The sequence below is a fragment of the Nesoenas mayeri genome, assembly GCF_963082525.1.
Source record: "Nesoenas mayeri genome assembly, chromosome: 2".
NCBI classification, from domain to species: Eukaryota; Metazoa; Chordata; class Aves; order Columbiformes; family Columbidae; genus Nesoenas; species Nesoenas mayeri.
In genome coordinates, this window is record NC_137543.1 from 315292 (window position 1) to 331892 (window position 16601).

General features: G+C 63.9%; 2 protein-coding genes across 3 annotated transcripts in view; both read right to left on the bottom strand.

Moving 5' to 3' along the window:
* Nucleotides 1–844, bottom strand: part of SCRIB (scribble planar cell polarity protein) — a 122162-nt gene extending 121318 nt beyond the window's left edge. The window contains exon 1 of the mRNA XM_080339454.1: nucleotides 530–844. Coding sequence (XP_080195580.1) covers nucleotides 530–691 — 162 coding nt within the window. The 5' untranslated portion in view covers nucleotides 692–844. The remainder of the gene's footprint in view (nucleotides 1–529) is intronic.
* Nucleotides 845–15211: 14367 nt separating this feature from the next.
* Nucleotides 15212–16601, bottom strand: part of PUF60 (poly(U) binding splicing factor 60) — a 31913-nt gene continuing 30523 nt past the window's right edge. For both annotated transcript variants that reach the window (XM_080339938.1, XM_080339937.1), the window contains one exon: nucleotides 15212–15622. In XM_080339938.1, coding sequence (XP_080196064.1) covers nucleotides 15323–15622 — 300 coding nt within the window. In that variant the 3' untranslated portion in view covers nucleotides 15212–15322. The remainder of the gene's footprint in view (nucleotides 15623–16601) is intronic.

Genomic DNA, 16601 nt, shown 5'->3' on the forward strand with positions numbered 1-16601 from the left:
CCCTGACCGGCACCCCCTGACTGGTACCCCTGACCGGCACCCCCTGACCGGCACCCCCTGACTGGGCACCCCTGACCAGCACCCCTGACTGGGCACCCCTGACCGGCACCCCCTGACCGGTACCCCTGACCGGCACCCCCTGACCAGTAGCCCTGACCGGCACCTCCTGACCGGGCACCCCCTGTCGGGCACCCCTGACCGGCACCCCTGACCGGGCACCCCCTGACCGGCACCCCCGACCAGCACCCCCGGCCGCCCGGCCCAGCACCCACCGGGCCCGCGGAACCTGCCGGGGCTCCCGCTGCGCCCCGCGGGTCCCGGCCGGCCCTGCGCTCCGCGGCCGGGGCTCGGGCAGCCGGGGCGGGTCAGGGGCGCGGCGGAGGCCCGGCGGAGCGGGGGAGGCTCCCGCGGCGGAGCGGGCCGGGCCGGGCTCCCCGTGCCGGGCCGGGCTCCCCGTGCCGGGCCGGGCGGCCCCGCCGCTCCCCGCCCCGCCTGCCCGGGCCCGCGGCGGGCGAGGCCGCGGCCTCACCTTGGGCAGCTCGCGGAGCTGGTTGGCGTCCAGCAGCAGCTCCTCCAGCGAGCGGCTGTAGCGGTAGATCTCCTCGGGCACGGCCTGCAGCGAGCAGTGCCGCCGGTCCAGCGCCTCCACGTGCCGGTTGCAGCGCCAGAGCGGCGGCATGCACCGCAGCATCGCGCCGGCCCGGCCCCGCCTCGGCTCCGGGGGCAGCGCCGGGCGCCGCCGCGCCGGGAACGGGAACGGGAACGGGCCGCCCGGGGGAGCGCCCGGATGCGCGGGCGGCGGGCGCTGCCGCAGCGCCGGGCCGAGCGGCGGCCCCGGTTCCGCCGATCCGGCCGCGCCCCGGCCCCGGCCCCGCCGCCGCTCGGGCCTGCCCGCCGCGCCCGCTCGGTCTTGGGGCCGCGCCGCCCCCCGCGAGCGTCCCTGGGAAACCGAGGCCGCTCCCGCCCTGCCCCGCGCCGCCCCGCCCCGCCCGCCCGCCGCGCCCGGGAGCCGAACCCGCCCGGGAGCCGAACCCGCCCGGGAACGAACCGGCCCGGGAACCGAACCCGCTCGGGAACCGAACCCGCCCGGGAACCGAACCCGCCCGGGAGCCGAACCCGCCCGGGAACGAACCGGCCCGGGAACCGAACCCGCTCGGGAACCGAACCCGCCCGGGAACCGAACCCGCCCGGGAACGAACCGGCCCGGGAACCGAACCCGCGGACCCGGGGCCGCCCGGGAACGAACCGGCCCGGGAACCGAACCCGCCCGGGAGCCGAACCCGCTCGGGAGCCGAACCCGCCCGGGAGCCGAACCCGGGGCCCGCGGGGCCGCCCGGGAGCCGAACCGGCCCGGGAGCCGAACCCGCTCGGGAATGGAAGCCGCCCGGGACCCGAACCCACTCGGGAGCCGAACCTGCCCGAGAGCCGAACCCGGGGCCCGCGGGGCCGCCCGGGAGCCGAACCCGCCCAGGGGCCGAACCCACTCGGGACTCGAACCTGGGGCCCGCGGGGCCGCCCGGGAGCCGAACCCGCCCGGGAGCCGAACCCACCCGGGAACCAAACCCGGGGCCCGCGAGGCCGCTCGGGAACCGAATCAACCTGGGAACCCAACCTGTCTGGGAACCGAACCCACCCGGGACCCGAACCCGGAGCCCACAGGGCTGCCCAGGAACTGAACCCACCCGGGAACCCAACCCGCCCTGGACCCGAACCCACCCAGGAACCGAACCCGGAGCCCGTGGGGCTGTCCGGGAACCGAACCCACCCGCGAACCGAACCCACCCGGGAACCGAACCCGCCCGGGAGCTGAACCCGGAGCCTGCGGGGCCGGGGGAGCGGGGCTGCCCGGGAGCCGAGCCCACCCGGGCACTGAACCCACCCGGGAGCTGAACCCGGAGCCTGCGGGGCTGCCCGGGAGATGAGCCCGCCCGGGAACCGAACCCACCCGGGAGCCCAACCCAGAGCCCGGGCCAGGGGAGCGGGGCTGCCTGGGAACCGAACGCATTTGGAAACCCAGCGTGCCTGGGACCCGAAACCGGAGCCCACGGGGCCGGGGGAGCGGGGCTGCCCGGGACCCGAACCCGCGGTGCTGGCGGGGCGTCCCCTCCCGTCCCATCACGTCCCGGCCGCGGCACCGCGGCGATCGCCGCCGCCCTGGGAGCTCCTGCTCGGCACCGCGGCAACAACAGCCCAAATTCGATCTATACAGTGAGAGCTGCGGGGGTTTCCTACATAATATATATATATATACATATATATGTACGCACACACTTGGTTGGCAGCTGCCGAGTATCAAGTTTATAATGCCAGACGTTGTGAGGAAAATACTTTTTAAAAGCCTGTGCCGTGTGTAAAGTTCCGTGAGGCACCAGCGTTTACCGTTAACACCGGGTCAGGTGGAGATGTTACACGGGGCCATTAGAGCCGTGAAATAGGTGAAGAGAGCCCGGCAATCTGCACACCCCACGAGTGGAGGACACGGCACGGGGTGCGCGGTAAAACCAGCGACCCCGGCTCATCCCCCACTGCAGCCGGCGCGGGGACGTCCGAAATCCCACGGCACGGGGTGTGCGGTAAAACCAGCGACCCCGGCTCATCCCCCAGCGCAGCCGGCGCGGGGATGTCCGAGATCCACATCAGTTCAGTTTGGGACGCGCTGCCCTGGGCGCTGTTTTTTGCCGAAAGCGTGCAGTCTGGAGCTGTCACCTCCAGGCTGTCACCTCCAGGCTGTCCTCAGGACGCCAGGGTCCCCTGCTCTCACCTGTGGTGCTTCCAGAGTTCCCTGGTCTCTTCATCACTTCTATCATCCCTGCCCGGGTGTTTATCGGCTCCGGGTCCCCAGCCCGTCACCCGTCACCAGACTCCGCCGCGCTGGGTTTCCTGGTGCGCGGCAGGTGACACTCACCTCGCACCGGGACTGTGACACACGGCTCATTCCTCGCTGATCGCGACTCCTGCCGCTGCGCCCCGGGCAGACCCGAACAGCCCCAGCTCCCGCGTCCCCGACTCCCCACCGCACAAGGTCAGAAACATCCCGACACCCAACAGGCGTGCAGAGCGGCTGATGAACGAGCGACGCTAACGAGCGAGGCCCCGGCCCCGGCGAGAGGCGGCGAGAGCCGTCCCGGCAGCCGCAGGGCCGGCCGGCTCCTCCGAGGGCAACGGGCACGGCCGCGCAGTTCTGCGGGAGGGATCGATTTATTAACGTATTTATTAACGTTTCGTTTGCCTCAGTTTCAGTGTGTTCTGCACTAGATAAATCATCACATGTCAACCTAGGACTTAACACAAATTACTTCTTTTTCTGGCCAAAAGTACTAAGTTGGTACCAGTTGGTGCTGCACCGCATCCGGAACCGGCCAGGAGAAAGACGGGGAACTGTAAGGCAGGTGATGAACCAGCCGTCAGGAAACAGGTGAGATGCAAACTGCAGGAACATCCCCCAGCATTCGTACGGCAACGCAGGAACATCCCTCAGCATTCGTACCGCAACGCAGGAACATCCCTCAGCATTCGTATGGCAACGCAGGAACATCCCCCAGCATTCGTACCGCAACGCAGGAACATCCCTCAGCATTCGTACCGCAACGCAGGAACATCCCCCAGCATTCGTACCGCAACGCAGGAACATCCCTCAGCATTCGTACCGCAACGCAGGAACATCCCTCAGCATTCGTATGGCAACGCAGGAACATCCCCCAGCATTCGTACCGCAACGCAGGAACATCCCTCAGCATTCGTACCGCAACGCAGGAACATCCCTCAGCATTCGTACCGCAACACAGGAACGTCCCCCAGCGTTCATACTGTAGGAACGTCCCCCAGCATTCGTACCGCAGGAACATCCCTCAGCATTCGTACCGCAGGAACATCTCTCAGCATTCATACCGCAACACAGGAACATCCCCCAGCATTCGTACCGTAGGAACATCCCTCAGCATTCGTACCGCAACGCAGGAACGTCCCCCAGCATTCGTACCGCAACGCAGGAACAACCCCGCTGTGTTTCCCAGAAAACGGAGGGCCAGCACAAGACCCCCCGGTGGCATCCTGCAGTGGTTTCATTGGCCGGTCTGCCTCCATTGCACAGTGCAAGGTTGTATCAGACAAGGAACAAGAATCTCCGTTATGCACAAGCTCGTGTGTTAGACACGATGCAGAAGAAACAGAAACAGTTTGGGCGGAACACAAAGGAGCCCGAAAGGCGCCCGTGAGGGGCCCGAGGAGCGCGGACGCGCCCGGTGAACGCGGCACACGGGCAAGCGACCGAGCGGACGGGGCTCGAGCACCCGAGACGCAGGTTCCGGGCACACCAGGAAACGGCAGCTGAGACCTTACCGAAGGAGATTCTACAAACGTGGTTCATCCACTGAAACCCTTTAACAGCAAGGAATCAATCTGTGAAAGTGCTCCAAAAGGGCAGGAACGAGACCCGCCCAAGCTCAGTGAAGAGCTAACACGGGAGCAGGGCTGAAACGGGTTGTGAGCGTCAGGTTTGCACCTTCAGCAAGCTGGGAAAAGTCTGTCTGTAAATCTCGGCGTTTGAGATCAGAACTCTGCGCGTGTTCCCAGTGCCAACCACATTTGGTGCTGTTCTCGGGGCTCGGGAAGCGGGAGGGACACGGGTTTGCTCAAGGGTCCGGAGCTCCAAGGCAGAACGAAGTTGTGTCCCCGAGCAGCGGGGCGGCCCTTGGGCTCGAGGCACCGACCATGGCGCAGCTTCCACACCACCCCGAGGTGGAGACGCCGCCGGCACCGGCTGATTCTCACAGACCGGGGGCCGCTGCGCTCTCCTCCAGACGCCTCTCCACCTGTTCGTAAAGGAGCAAACTCTGTTTGCTGTTCAAGCTTCTCTGCTCCGCCGCTCCCGTGGGCTGAGCTGCCGTCAGGGCTCTGACACCCACCGCAGGAAGGATGACGCCAAATCAGTGCTGGAACACGCTAGCTTGCAAACCAAGCCGAAGATAAGATTGTCAAAGCTTGCTGGAAGCGTCCCGCGGCAGCGCGGCTCCCGGCTCGCCATAAGACGATGGGTTTCTGCAGCCGGGCCCGCGGCACGAACGCGCGGCTGCTGCGGCGCGGTGCGGGGCGCACCCTGCGGCGCCAACACCGCGTGATTTCCGTTCTCACTGCAAACAGCACGTCCCTCGCACGGAGCTGCACCAGCGACGGGTTCACGGGGGAGCTGGACCTAGCACGTCCTGAGCACCGCCCAGCAGCCCTTTGTGCTGCGCTGGTCAGCTGGCTCAGCCTCAGAGCCCTCCAGAACGGCGCCAGATCCATCATCCACGCAGGCAGCTCCATCAGCTTCAGCGGGACGCTCACTGAGCCGGGCCCACGGGAGAAAAGTCTGTTCTAGAAGCGCCAGGAGCTGCGGGTTCCGGAGGGGCTGAGGCGGTCAGAGCCGGGGCAGCAGAGCAGCGCACGAAGGGCCCTTCAGCGGCCGCTCTGGAGGATCCGGTGGAACCTGCGCCCCGGGAGGGGTGAGAAATTCAGCCCGGTGCTGCACGGTGCCCAGAACGGGGATGGAGGTGGCGGGGTGTGAATCGACGCGGTCCCTCATTCAGGAACCCCCTACCTGCGCGCCGGTGGCACCTGAGGCAGGTTCAGCCGCGCTCGCCCTGTCCTCCTGTCTGTCCGTGAACCGGCACCGGCTGCGGCGCCGGGCGGGACGGGCCCGTTGTCCGGAGCGGCGGAGCTGTCCGTGAGTCCACCCGGTCTGTTCCGCGCAGCAAGGACGGGGCGGCGAGAGAGGTGAAGCCTGGGGGTGCAATCCCAGCCGTGCCAACCCAGCTCTGCCAGGCGGCTCCGTGACCGGTGGAGGAAGGACGGCCGGGGAAAGCAGCACGGCAAAGGGAGGAGGAAACCACGGCTTCCCGGCTCAAGTTCGCTGCACCGGCCCCTGGGAATTACAGGTTCAGTGTAAGAGGAACGTGGCTACCCCAGGAAAGTACTGGAACAGGTACCCGGAGAGGTGGTGGATGAGCCATCCCTGAGACACTCTGGGCCAGGCCGGACGGGCTCTGAGCTGCCTGAGCTGTGAAATGTCCCTGTCATGGCAGGGGGCGCTGGGGAGGTCCCTCCAACCCAAACCACCCGTGATATGTGAACATGCACACGTGAGATCTGCCGTGGGAGATCTGCCCTGGGAGATCGTGGGAGATCTGCTGCGGGAGATCTGCCCTGGGAGATCTGCCATGGGAGATCTGCCATGGGAGATCTGCCCTGTGGCCGCGGCTGCAGCGGGCCCCTGCAGGAAGGGAGGGGGAGGAAGGGTCCGCAGCGCGAGGTCCGGGGTCGGTGGGCAGAGCGATAGAGCTGAGGCCTCAGATCCGCGTGCGAGATCCGGCGAGCTCGTCAGGACAGAGCGACGCTGCTTCGGGAGGAGCTGCGGGCTGGACAGAGACCGGGCTCATCACCTCATACGAGGAAAACAAACAAACACACCCCATCCTCGGCTGCCAATTCAGGTTGTTTCAGCTGCCCTTGTGTTGATCTGAAGGAGCAGTCTCAGCAGCACACACTAACCCACCTGCACCGAGCTGTCCAGCCCTCTCCCCTCTCGCCAGCAGGACGGGGCGCTGGCGCCCGCGTTACTGACGCAGGGTCCATCGTTGCGGCCGCCTCCCCGGCAGCTCCAGCGCCGTAAAACTGGAGACCCGCACCCAGCACGCAGAGAGGAGAGCTCACAAAGGAGGACTCTGCCTTATCCATTCCGAAAGATGAACCATTAGCCTGGAGCGAGGATGATGGGGGCAGATTGTGCACGTGCCACTGAGACACTGAAATCCTTCTTGTGTAGGTTTTGTTTCAGATCGCTCCTTCCCACGTTATCTGGTGTGCTTCTGCTCACCGGCTGTGCGGGAACACACCGTCACCCACCGGCTGTGCGGGAACACGCTGTCATCCACTGGTGTGCTCCTGCTCACCGGCTGTGCGGGAACACGCCGTCACCCACCGGCTGTGCGGGAACACGCCGTCACCCTCTGGTGTGCTCCTGCTCACCGGCTGTGCGGGAACACGCCGTCATCCACTGGTGTGCTCCTGCTCACCGGCTGTGCGGGAACACACCGTCACCCGCGGGATTTACAGACGTTCACCCGCCACAAGTCAACAGCAGGACCGGCACGAGGAGCAGCGCTGAGGTGCCGGGCCGGGGAAAGCACCGGTGCTGTGCGGCTCTGTAACGAGCTGTATAGACGCAGGATTTGAGCTGGGGATTGTTATCCCTTTTGTGCAAACATTCCAATCCCAGGGACTCGGGAAACAGCGTTTCAAAGCCAGGGCAGGCGGGGTGGGGAGAAACAGGCGCGACAGATACAGGAACGGACCGGGACCTGTTTAATTCAGATGAAAGTCTCCCGGAACCAGGGACCCCTGGCTCAGCTCCCAGAACCAGGGACCCCCCGGCTCAGCTCCCGGAACCAGGGACCCCCGGCTCAGCTCCCGGAACCAGGGACCCCCCGGCTGAGCCCCCTCGAGCAGCCGTGCCCCCGGCAGGACGCTGCTCCTGGGGAGCAGGGGAGCTCTGGGCAGGGCACGCGGGGCAGAGCGCGCCGGCTCTTGCCCCCGTTCTGCCGAAACCCGACAATCCACCCTGTGTGGCCGGTGCTGACCCTGCAGCACTGATCCTGCAGCACCGATCCTGCAGTACCGACCCTGCGCGGCCGGTCCTGACCCTGCGGCACCGATCCTGCGGGACCGATGCTGCGGGACCGATCCTGCAGCACCGACCCTGCGCGGCCGGTCCTGACCCTGCAGCACCGATCCTGCAGTACTGATCCTGCAGTACTGACCTTTGTGCAGCCGGTGTTGACCTTGCGGCACCAATCCTGCAGTACAGATCCTGTGCGGCTGGTACTGACCCTGCAGTACCGATCCTGCAGTACCGATCCTGTGCGGCTGGTACCGACCCTGCGGTACCGATCCTGCAGTACCGATCCTGTGCGGCTGGTACCGACCCTGCGGTACCGATCCTGCAGTACCGATCCTGTGCGGCTGGTACTGACCCTGCAGTACCGATCCTGTGCAGCCAGTACTGATCCTGCATAGCTGGTACTGATCCTGCACGGCCGGTACTGACCCTGCGGTACTGATCCCGTGCAGTTGGTACCGACCCTGCATAGCTGGTACCAATCCTGCACGGCCGGTACCGATCCTGCGGTACTGACCCTGCGGGGCCGGTACTGATTCTGTGCGGCGTGTACTGATCCTGTGCAGCCGGTACAGATCTAGTGCGGCAGGTACCCATCCTGCACGCCTGGTCCCCATCCTGCACGGCCGGTACTGATCCTGCCTGCCTGGTCCCCATCCTGCACGGCCGGTACTGATCTTGCATGCCTGGTCCCCATCCTGCACGCCTGGTCCCCATCCTGCACGGCCGGTACTGATCCTGCACGCCTGGTCCCCATCCTGCATGCCTGGTCCCCATCCTGCACGGCCGGCACTGATCCTGCACGGCCGGCACCGGGCAGCTGCTGCGCAGAGGTGTTCGCAGCCCCTGGAGCTGCACCCCATGCAAACTGGTGCCTGCGCTGCAGGGACAGCGCAGAGTCTCCCGGGGCCGCAGGTTCCGCCGCCTCCCGCAGGGCACCGGTGACCGGGAAAGGCGCCCGAGCAGCGCGCCGGGCGCGGCTTCCACAGCGCCGCTGAGGAGCCACAACGGCTGAACCGGCACCGCTTGGGCCCGGCCCGAAAGCTGCAGCTCCATCCTCTCCCCAGACGTTTCTGGGATGTTTCGGCAGACGCGGCGCCTCCTCTGGCAGCTCCAACAGACGGAGCGACTCCATAGCTCGTGCAGCTGCTGCCGTACACACGGCAGCGAAGCACCGCAGCTGCGGGACCGGGACGGCACACGCTGCGCTCAGGGACACGCGGCCCCCGCGGCCCCCGCGGCCCCAGGGCTGTGCCGCGGTCACCGTCCCGCGCCGGCTGCACCCGCACACACAGACCACAACCGCAGCACCGCGAACCCGGGGGCTCGGCCCTGCGTCCTCCACGTGACTCCTGCAGAGCCGGGCCTGAGCCTGAGCGAGCCAGCACCAGCTCCATCCTGACCCAGGGCCGGGCCTGAGCCTGAGCGAGCCAGCACCAGCTCCATCCTGACTCAGGGCCGGGCCTGAGCCTGAGCGAGCCAGCACCAGCTCCATCCTGACTCAGGGCCGGGCCTGAGCCTGAGCGAGCCAGCACCAGCTCCATCCTGACTCAGGGCCGGGCCTGAGCCTGAGCGAGCCAGCACCAGCTCCATCCTGACCCAGGGCCGGGCCTGAGCCTGAGCGAGCCAGCACCAGCTCCATCCTGACTCAGAGCCGGGCCTGAGCCTGAGCGAGCCAGCACCAGCTCCGTCCTGACTTGGGGCCGGGCCTGAGCCTGAGCGAGCCAGCACCAGCTCCATCCTGACTCAGAGCCGGGCCTGAGCCTGAGCGAGCCAGCACCAGCTCCGTCCTGACTCGGGGCCGGGCCTGAGCCTGAGCGAGCCAGCACCAGCTCCATCCTGACGCAGAGCCGGGCCTGAGCCTGAGCGAGCCAGCACCAGCTCCATCCTGACTCAGAGCCGGGCCTGAGCCTGAGCGAGCCAGCACCAGCTCCATCCTGACTCAGGGCCGGGCCTGAGCCTGAGCGAGCCAGCACCAGCTCCATCCTGACTCGAGGCCGGGCCTGAGCCTGAGCGAGCCAGCACCAGCTCCATCCTGACTCAGGGCCGGGCCTGAGCCTGAGCGAGCCAGCACCAGCTCCATCCTGACTCAGGGCCGGGCCGGGGAAGCTCGTTGGCGCGGACTCGCGGGAGGAGGTTCCCACGCGCTGCGGCTGCCGCCGCATTGCCCCCGTTTTTCAAATGATTCACCCACAGGCCACCGCTGCCGCAGCATCGGTTGAGAAAGCGCCACCCGATAATCGAGCTGCAACCCGCTCCTCTGCCAAGAGGAAAAGCCTGACGGTGAAGTAACTCGAAGACACTGCGTTATTTTGTCTCCCCACCAGAAAACTCTTCGGGCTACAACCATTTGAGGAGCATCAGGAAAGACGGAGGCCGGACCAACAGGCGCTATGGGGGATCCCTCCTGGTGCTGCCACCGGACCTGCGCTGCACCCGGAGACACGGACACCTGCTGCTCCTCCTGCGTGCGGGGACAGCGCGACACGCACACGACACCTGGGAGAACACGGGGTGGAAAGGGAGCTGGTGATGGCACAGACACCCCCAAGGCATCGGCACGGGGGAACAGGCAGGGAATGGCGAGAGGCCACCGGTGAACCCAGGGCAGGGGACAACACACCCGGTTCCCAGGGACCGACCGGCCCCTGGCAGATCCCCCAAAGGCGCCCAGGGGGCAGCTCTGTGCTCCTCGGGTCCCCGCGTCACCCTCCAGTCACCGGGAGGCCAACTCACAATGGAGAACCCGCCAGAACGCGTCCCAGCAGAGGAACACCGCGTCCCCAGGGATGGAGAATCCCTCCATAGAGGAACACCGCGTCCCCACGGATGGAGAACCCCTCCACAGAGGAACACCGCGTCACCAGGGATGGAGAACCCCTCCATAGAGGAACACCGTGTCACCAGGGATGGAGAACCCCTCCATAGAGGAACACCGCGTCCCCACGGATGGAGAACCCCTCCACAGAGGAACACCGCGTCCCCAGGGATGGAGAATCCCTCCATAGAGGAACACCGTGTCACCAGGGATGGAGAACCCCTCCATAGAGGAACACCGCGTCACCAGGGATGGAGAACCCCTCCACAGAGGAACACCGCGTCCCCACGGATGGAGAACCCCTCCACAGAGGAACACCGCGTCCCCACGGATGGAGAACCCCTCCACAGAGGAACACCGCGTCCCCACGGATGGAGAACCCCTCACTGCGTGCTCCGCCACCGATCAGCCCTCAATCATCCCCACGCCCTCAATCACCCCCACGCCCTCCTCATCGTCCGAGCTCCAGCTTTCCGAGTCAGAGCCCCCGCTGCCGAATAAACCAGTTTAAACACAAACCAAAGCAGACAATAAACACTTAAGCCAAGCTTAATGTGCTACTGCCCTGCCAGGCTAGCCCACTAAATCCATATTTCTATACCTGTTTCAACATCCTAAATCATGAGGTATGTGTACGTTTGGCCTCAACCAGATCTCTATAAAGACCCAAGATACCTGGGGACTGACCTGGGTGACCTTCTGAGGTCCCTTCCAACCCCAATTATTCTGTGGTCCCACGGAAGAAACACCCTTTCTCTTTTTTGTTTAATAAATTTAGGGTTGTGTTTTGTCAGCTGCCACTGATCAATTTGTGTTGCGCTCGCGCTGCAGCATTTTAATTACGATGTTGTACACCACCTGATCTCAGCTCATGGAACCACAGATGGTTTGGGTGGAAGGACCTTCACAGTCCCTCTGCCACGACAGGGACACCTCACCAGCTCCGGGTGCTCAGCGCCCGTCCAGCCTGGCCCGGGGTGTCTCAGGGATGGCTCAGCACCACCTCTCTGGGTACCTGACCCGCTCTCAGCACCACAGGGGCAGGATTTCCAAACGCAGCCCTGTCCGTTAGAGTCGACTGACACGAGCAGCTCTGCACGCGGCCGCCCAGCAGGTCCTCGCCCATGCCACAGCTCACCCACCGTGTGGGCAGCGCCTGGTCGGGCGCTGTGCAGGATCCATCATCTTTGGTCAGAGTTTGGACTTGACAAGACACTTACAAAGTTACTTGTGTAAAATCAAGATGATCGTGCACATGAACTTGCTGATTAACCCCTAAGCTGCCATTCGTCAACCTGCGCTCTCACCTGCCTCAACTTCTGCCCACTTTGGTTTGTCAAACCATCGACGCCACACAGGAACTTCCCGTGCAGTTTGTGCTCCTGAATCCAGCCAGCGGAACAGGGCGAGGAGCTGGACACGAAGCCAGACAGAGCAGCTCAGCCCGGGCAGAGGCGCTTGGGCTGTTCTGTAGGAAAAATGAAGCTCTGGAAGAATTACAACTGGGGAATTTTCTCCCGCCTCACAAACAGGAGCCGAGCAGCTGCGCCCACTGCAAACCGGGACAGCGGCGACAGCGACGTCCCAGCGGGGTCAGCAGCGACAGGGACGTCCCAGCACGGGACAGCGGTGACAGCGGCGTCCCAGCACGAGACAGCAGTGACAGGGACGTCCCAGCGCAGGACAGCGGTGACAGCGGCATCCCAGCACGGGACAGCGGCAACAGCAACGTCCCAGCTGGGGTCAGCGCTGACAGGGACATCCCAGCTGGGGTCAGCAGTGACAGCGGCGTCCCGGCGGGGGTCATCGGCGACAGGGACGTCCCAGTGGGGTCAGCGGGTGACAGAGATGTCCCAGCGCGGGTCGGGAAGGACCAACGAACGCATCACACAACGTATTCAGCAGGTCCCGTCACGCGCTGCCAGGAGACGGGAGTGAACGGTACCAATGCCCGGGGCTGGCAGGGAGGGGCGGGAGGAGCGGGGCGACCCCGGGGCTCGGCCGCCCGAACCCCAGCCGAAGAGCTCCATCACCTCGGGACGGCTGCGCAGGAGCAGGACGTGGGGACACCTGACGCTGCGATTGTCACCAGCGAGGCCTATGCCAAGCCAGGGACCACCGAGGCGGAGCCTGGAGGGGACACGGCCGGGACAGCGGATCCCAGCGCCAAAGGGACGGCCCATCCCGTCCCACCGTTCTCAGCGTGTGAACTGGGAACGGTGACGGGGGATGCTGCCGGGGCTGCGCTGCGCATCGCTCTCTCCTGCGCTCTGCTGTTGACGTTTCTCTCCTCTGCTGTCCTGTCCAACATCTGCATCCCAACCCACCAGTGTCACCTTTCCCAGCTCTCCTTTGCTGTCCTGTCCTGTCCAACCGTCTGCATCCCAACCCACCAGCGTCACCTTTCCAGCTCTCCTTTGCTGTCCTGTCCAACATCTGCATCTCAACCCACCAGTGTCACCTTTCCCAGCTCTCCTTTGCTGTCCTGTCCAACGTCTGCATCGCAACCCACCAGCGTCACCTTTCCCAGCTCTCCTTTGCTGTCCTGTCCAACGTCTGCATCCCAACCCACCAGTGTCACCTTTCCCAGCTCTCCTTTTCTGTCCTGTCCAACATCTGCATCGCAACCCACCAGCGTCACCTTTCCCAGCTCTCCTTTGCTGTCCTGTCCAACATCTGCATCTCAACCCACCAGTGTCACCTTTCCCAGCTCTCCTTTGCTGTCCTGTCCAACCGTCTGCATCCCAACCCACCAGCGTCACCTTTTCCAGCTCTCCTTTGCTGTCCTGTCCAACCCTCTGCATCCCAACCCACCAGCGTCACCTTTCCCAGCTCTCCTTTGCTGTCCTGTCCAACATCTGCATCCCAACCCACCAGCGTCACCTTTCCCAGCTCTCCTTTGCTGTCCTGTCCAACATCTGCATCCCAACCCACCAGTGTCACCTTTCCCAGCTCTCCTTTGCTGTCCTGTCCAACATCTGCATCCCAACCCACCAGTGTCACCTTTCCCAGCTCTCCTTTGCTGTCCTGTCCAACCCTCTGCATCCCAACCCACCAGCGTCACCTTTCCCAGCTCTCCTTTGCTGTCCTGTCCAACATCTGCATCCCAACCCACCAGTGTCACCTTTCCCAGCTCTCCTTTGCTGTCCTGTCCAACATCTGCATCCCAACCCACCAGTGTCACCTTTCCCAGCTCTCCTTTGCTGTCCTGTCCAACATCTGCATCCCAACCCACCAGTGTCACCTTTCCCAGCTCTCCTTTGCTGTCCTGTCCAACGTCTGCATCCCAACCCACCAGTGTCACCTTTCCCAGCTCTCCTTTGCTGTCCTGTCCAACATCTGCATCCCAACCCACCAGTGTCACCTTTCCCAGCTCTCCTTTGCTGTCCTGTCCAACATCTGCATCCCAACCCACCAGCGTCACCTTTCCCAGCTCTCCTTTGCTGTCCTGTCCAACATCTGCATCGCAACCCACCAGCGTCACCTTTCCCAGCTCTCCTTTGCTGTCCTGTCCAACATCTGCATCCCAACCCACCAGCGTCACCTTTCCCAGCTCTCCTTTGCTGTCCTGTCCAACATCTGCATCCCAACCCACCAGCGTCACCTTTCCCAGCTCTCCTTTGCCCCGCGGGGCGGGCGCGGTGAGCGAGCAGCCGCGTGGCGCTGACCTGCGGCTGCGCTTAAACTGTGACTGACGGGCGTAAAGACGGGGAAGAGGGGTTATTTTAGCCAACGGGCAACATCAGTGCAAAAAGCAGCAACACAGATTAACCATAAACAAACTGCAAACAGAAATGCCTAAGCTCCGGCAGAAGGGTCCTCTGAGAACAAGACACAAACACTCCGTTTTCAGAACGCGCCCGAGCTCAGGGGCAACGCGCAGCTGAAGGCTCCGAATCCCTCACCCAAACTCCTCTGAGACCATTTTTCCTTCATTTGAGTTTCTAAACTAAATGATTTTCATCAGATCTGTGCTGTGTACCAGTCAAACGTAACAAGCAGTATGGTTGCCCCTTACATACTTGAAATATTTAAAATAACTAACATGAGCTAATTCCGTTCCTACTCATTAGCTAGATGGAAAGATTACTGAACGTATTTAAGCTTTGTAAATATTACTAAAGCTTTGAGTCCCCAACAGAAAACCCCCAAACCTCCCTTTGGTGTGTTCCACGGCGCGCATTCCCATCACCGCGCGCAGTCCCAGGGCCACGTTGGCCTCACAACCCGCCTCCGGTGCCGCGGGTCAGCACTGCGCTCACTGCCGGCCCGGCCGCGCTCACTGCCAGCCCGGCCGCGCTCACTGCCCTCATCTCCGCACCTCCAGGAAGGGTCAGGAGGGTAGAACCGCGAGGTCCACGCTGCAGTACCAGGACAGACGTGGTGTGAAAGCCCCAGGAGCGCCCAGCAGGTCCATCCTGGGCTCTGACCCACGTTTAGGCTCCCGGGTCCCTGTGCAGGGACACGCCACCCCGGCAATACCCGAGACACTTCTGACGAGACTCCCTCCTCCATTCCAACCACACGCAGCCCAGCTGTGAGGAAAACGGCCGTTCCAGCCCCAGAAGGTGCCGCGGGATGTGAGCGGGGCGTTCCTGAGGCGAGCACGGCGTGAGGCAGGAGCAGGACCGGCACGCCCTGCCCGGGGCCCGACCCGCTCTGCAGACCAGGCCGGACCCGCGGCCAACGGGATGTCGCCCCCGCACACACACACAGAGCACACGAGCTTTCTTTGCGCCTTTATCCAAACTACGGGTACATCACGGGCGTGCGCCCGCCCGGAGCGCTCTTACGCGTGGCTAAGAAGGCCGGGCAGGCGGCGGGGCCGGGCTCAGTCTCTGCCGCAGAGTTCATGCGGACAGGTCGCTGTTGTCGAACCTCTCCTGGTCGTACACCTCCGCCACCACCTTCCTGCCCGCGAACCAGCGCCCGTTCAGCGCCTGGATGGCTTTGTGAGTCTCTGACGCCATGGAGAACTCCACGAAGATCTTGACAATGATCTCGGCGTCCTCCTCTTCCCCTTGCTTCTCCTGGTAGATGATGACCCTGTTCACGGCCCCGAATTTGCCGCATTCTTCCGTCACTTCTCCCTCCAGGTCGTCATCAATGTCCTTTGGATCCACCATGTTGCGAAGCACCATCACGGTGGACTGCAGAGAGGAGGCCAAGAGAAAAGCGTTAATGCACCCGAGAGACAGCGAGACAAGACGTGCCAGGGCATGCCAGCCATGCTGGCCGTGCCAGGCCATGCCGGCCGTGCCAGCTGTGCCAGCCGTGCCAGCTGTGTATTTTGTTGGAAATTGTTCCTCGTCTCTACATGAGGCAGAAGGGTTAACCAGGCCTTTTAAAGCCCTGCCGACTGGCGGTTGACCGCGTGCTGCCGTTACGGATGGGGGCAGAGCCACCGGAGCGCCCGCAGCGGGTCTGTCACTGCTCGGGGACGGTGCAGTTTCAGGCTCTTTTTGACACTGCTGAACGTTTTCGAGCGAGTGTGCAAGGGAACTGGAGCCAGAGGAGAAGCGGCTGCCAGGTCAGCAGCTCAAACACGTGAAACGATGGAAGGTAAAGGAGAACGCTCCCGCTTTCGCCAACAGAAGCTCAGGAAACCTGTGCCAGACAGGAAACCCAGTCACGCACAGAACACGGCTCTGGCCAGCCCGGAACGAGGAGCCTGACGGGATTCTCAGTACAGCCCCGAATCTCATGATGTTTAAGTTCTGACTTGTTCCATCACTCATTCTTGTCCTCTTTCTCATTGTAACTTCCATGAAATTGTGTTTTACAGACACCTCAGTTTCACTTTCTCTGTGTGACAGGGACAGAGCCCAGGGAACGGCAGCAGATGTGCCAGGGGGGCAGTGGGACATGGGGAAAAGGTTCTTCCCAGAGGGGCTGGACACTGAACAGGCTCCCAGGGAGGGGTCACGGCCCCACTGACAGTGTTCAAGAGACTGGACACCGTCCTCAGACACACGGGGTGACCTGTGGGGTGTCCTGGGCAGGGACAGGAGCTGGAACCCATGGTCCTGTGGGTCCCTCCAGCTCAGGACACTCTGATCCCACAGGAAACGGTTGTGGGGAAAAGGCGGACTCAACAGTTTGGAACAGATTGCCCCTGAGCGTGTGCCA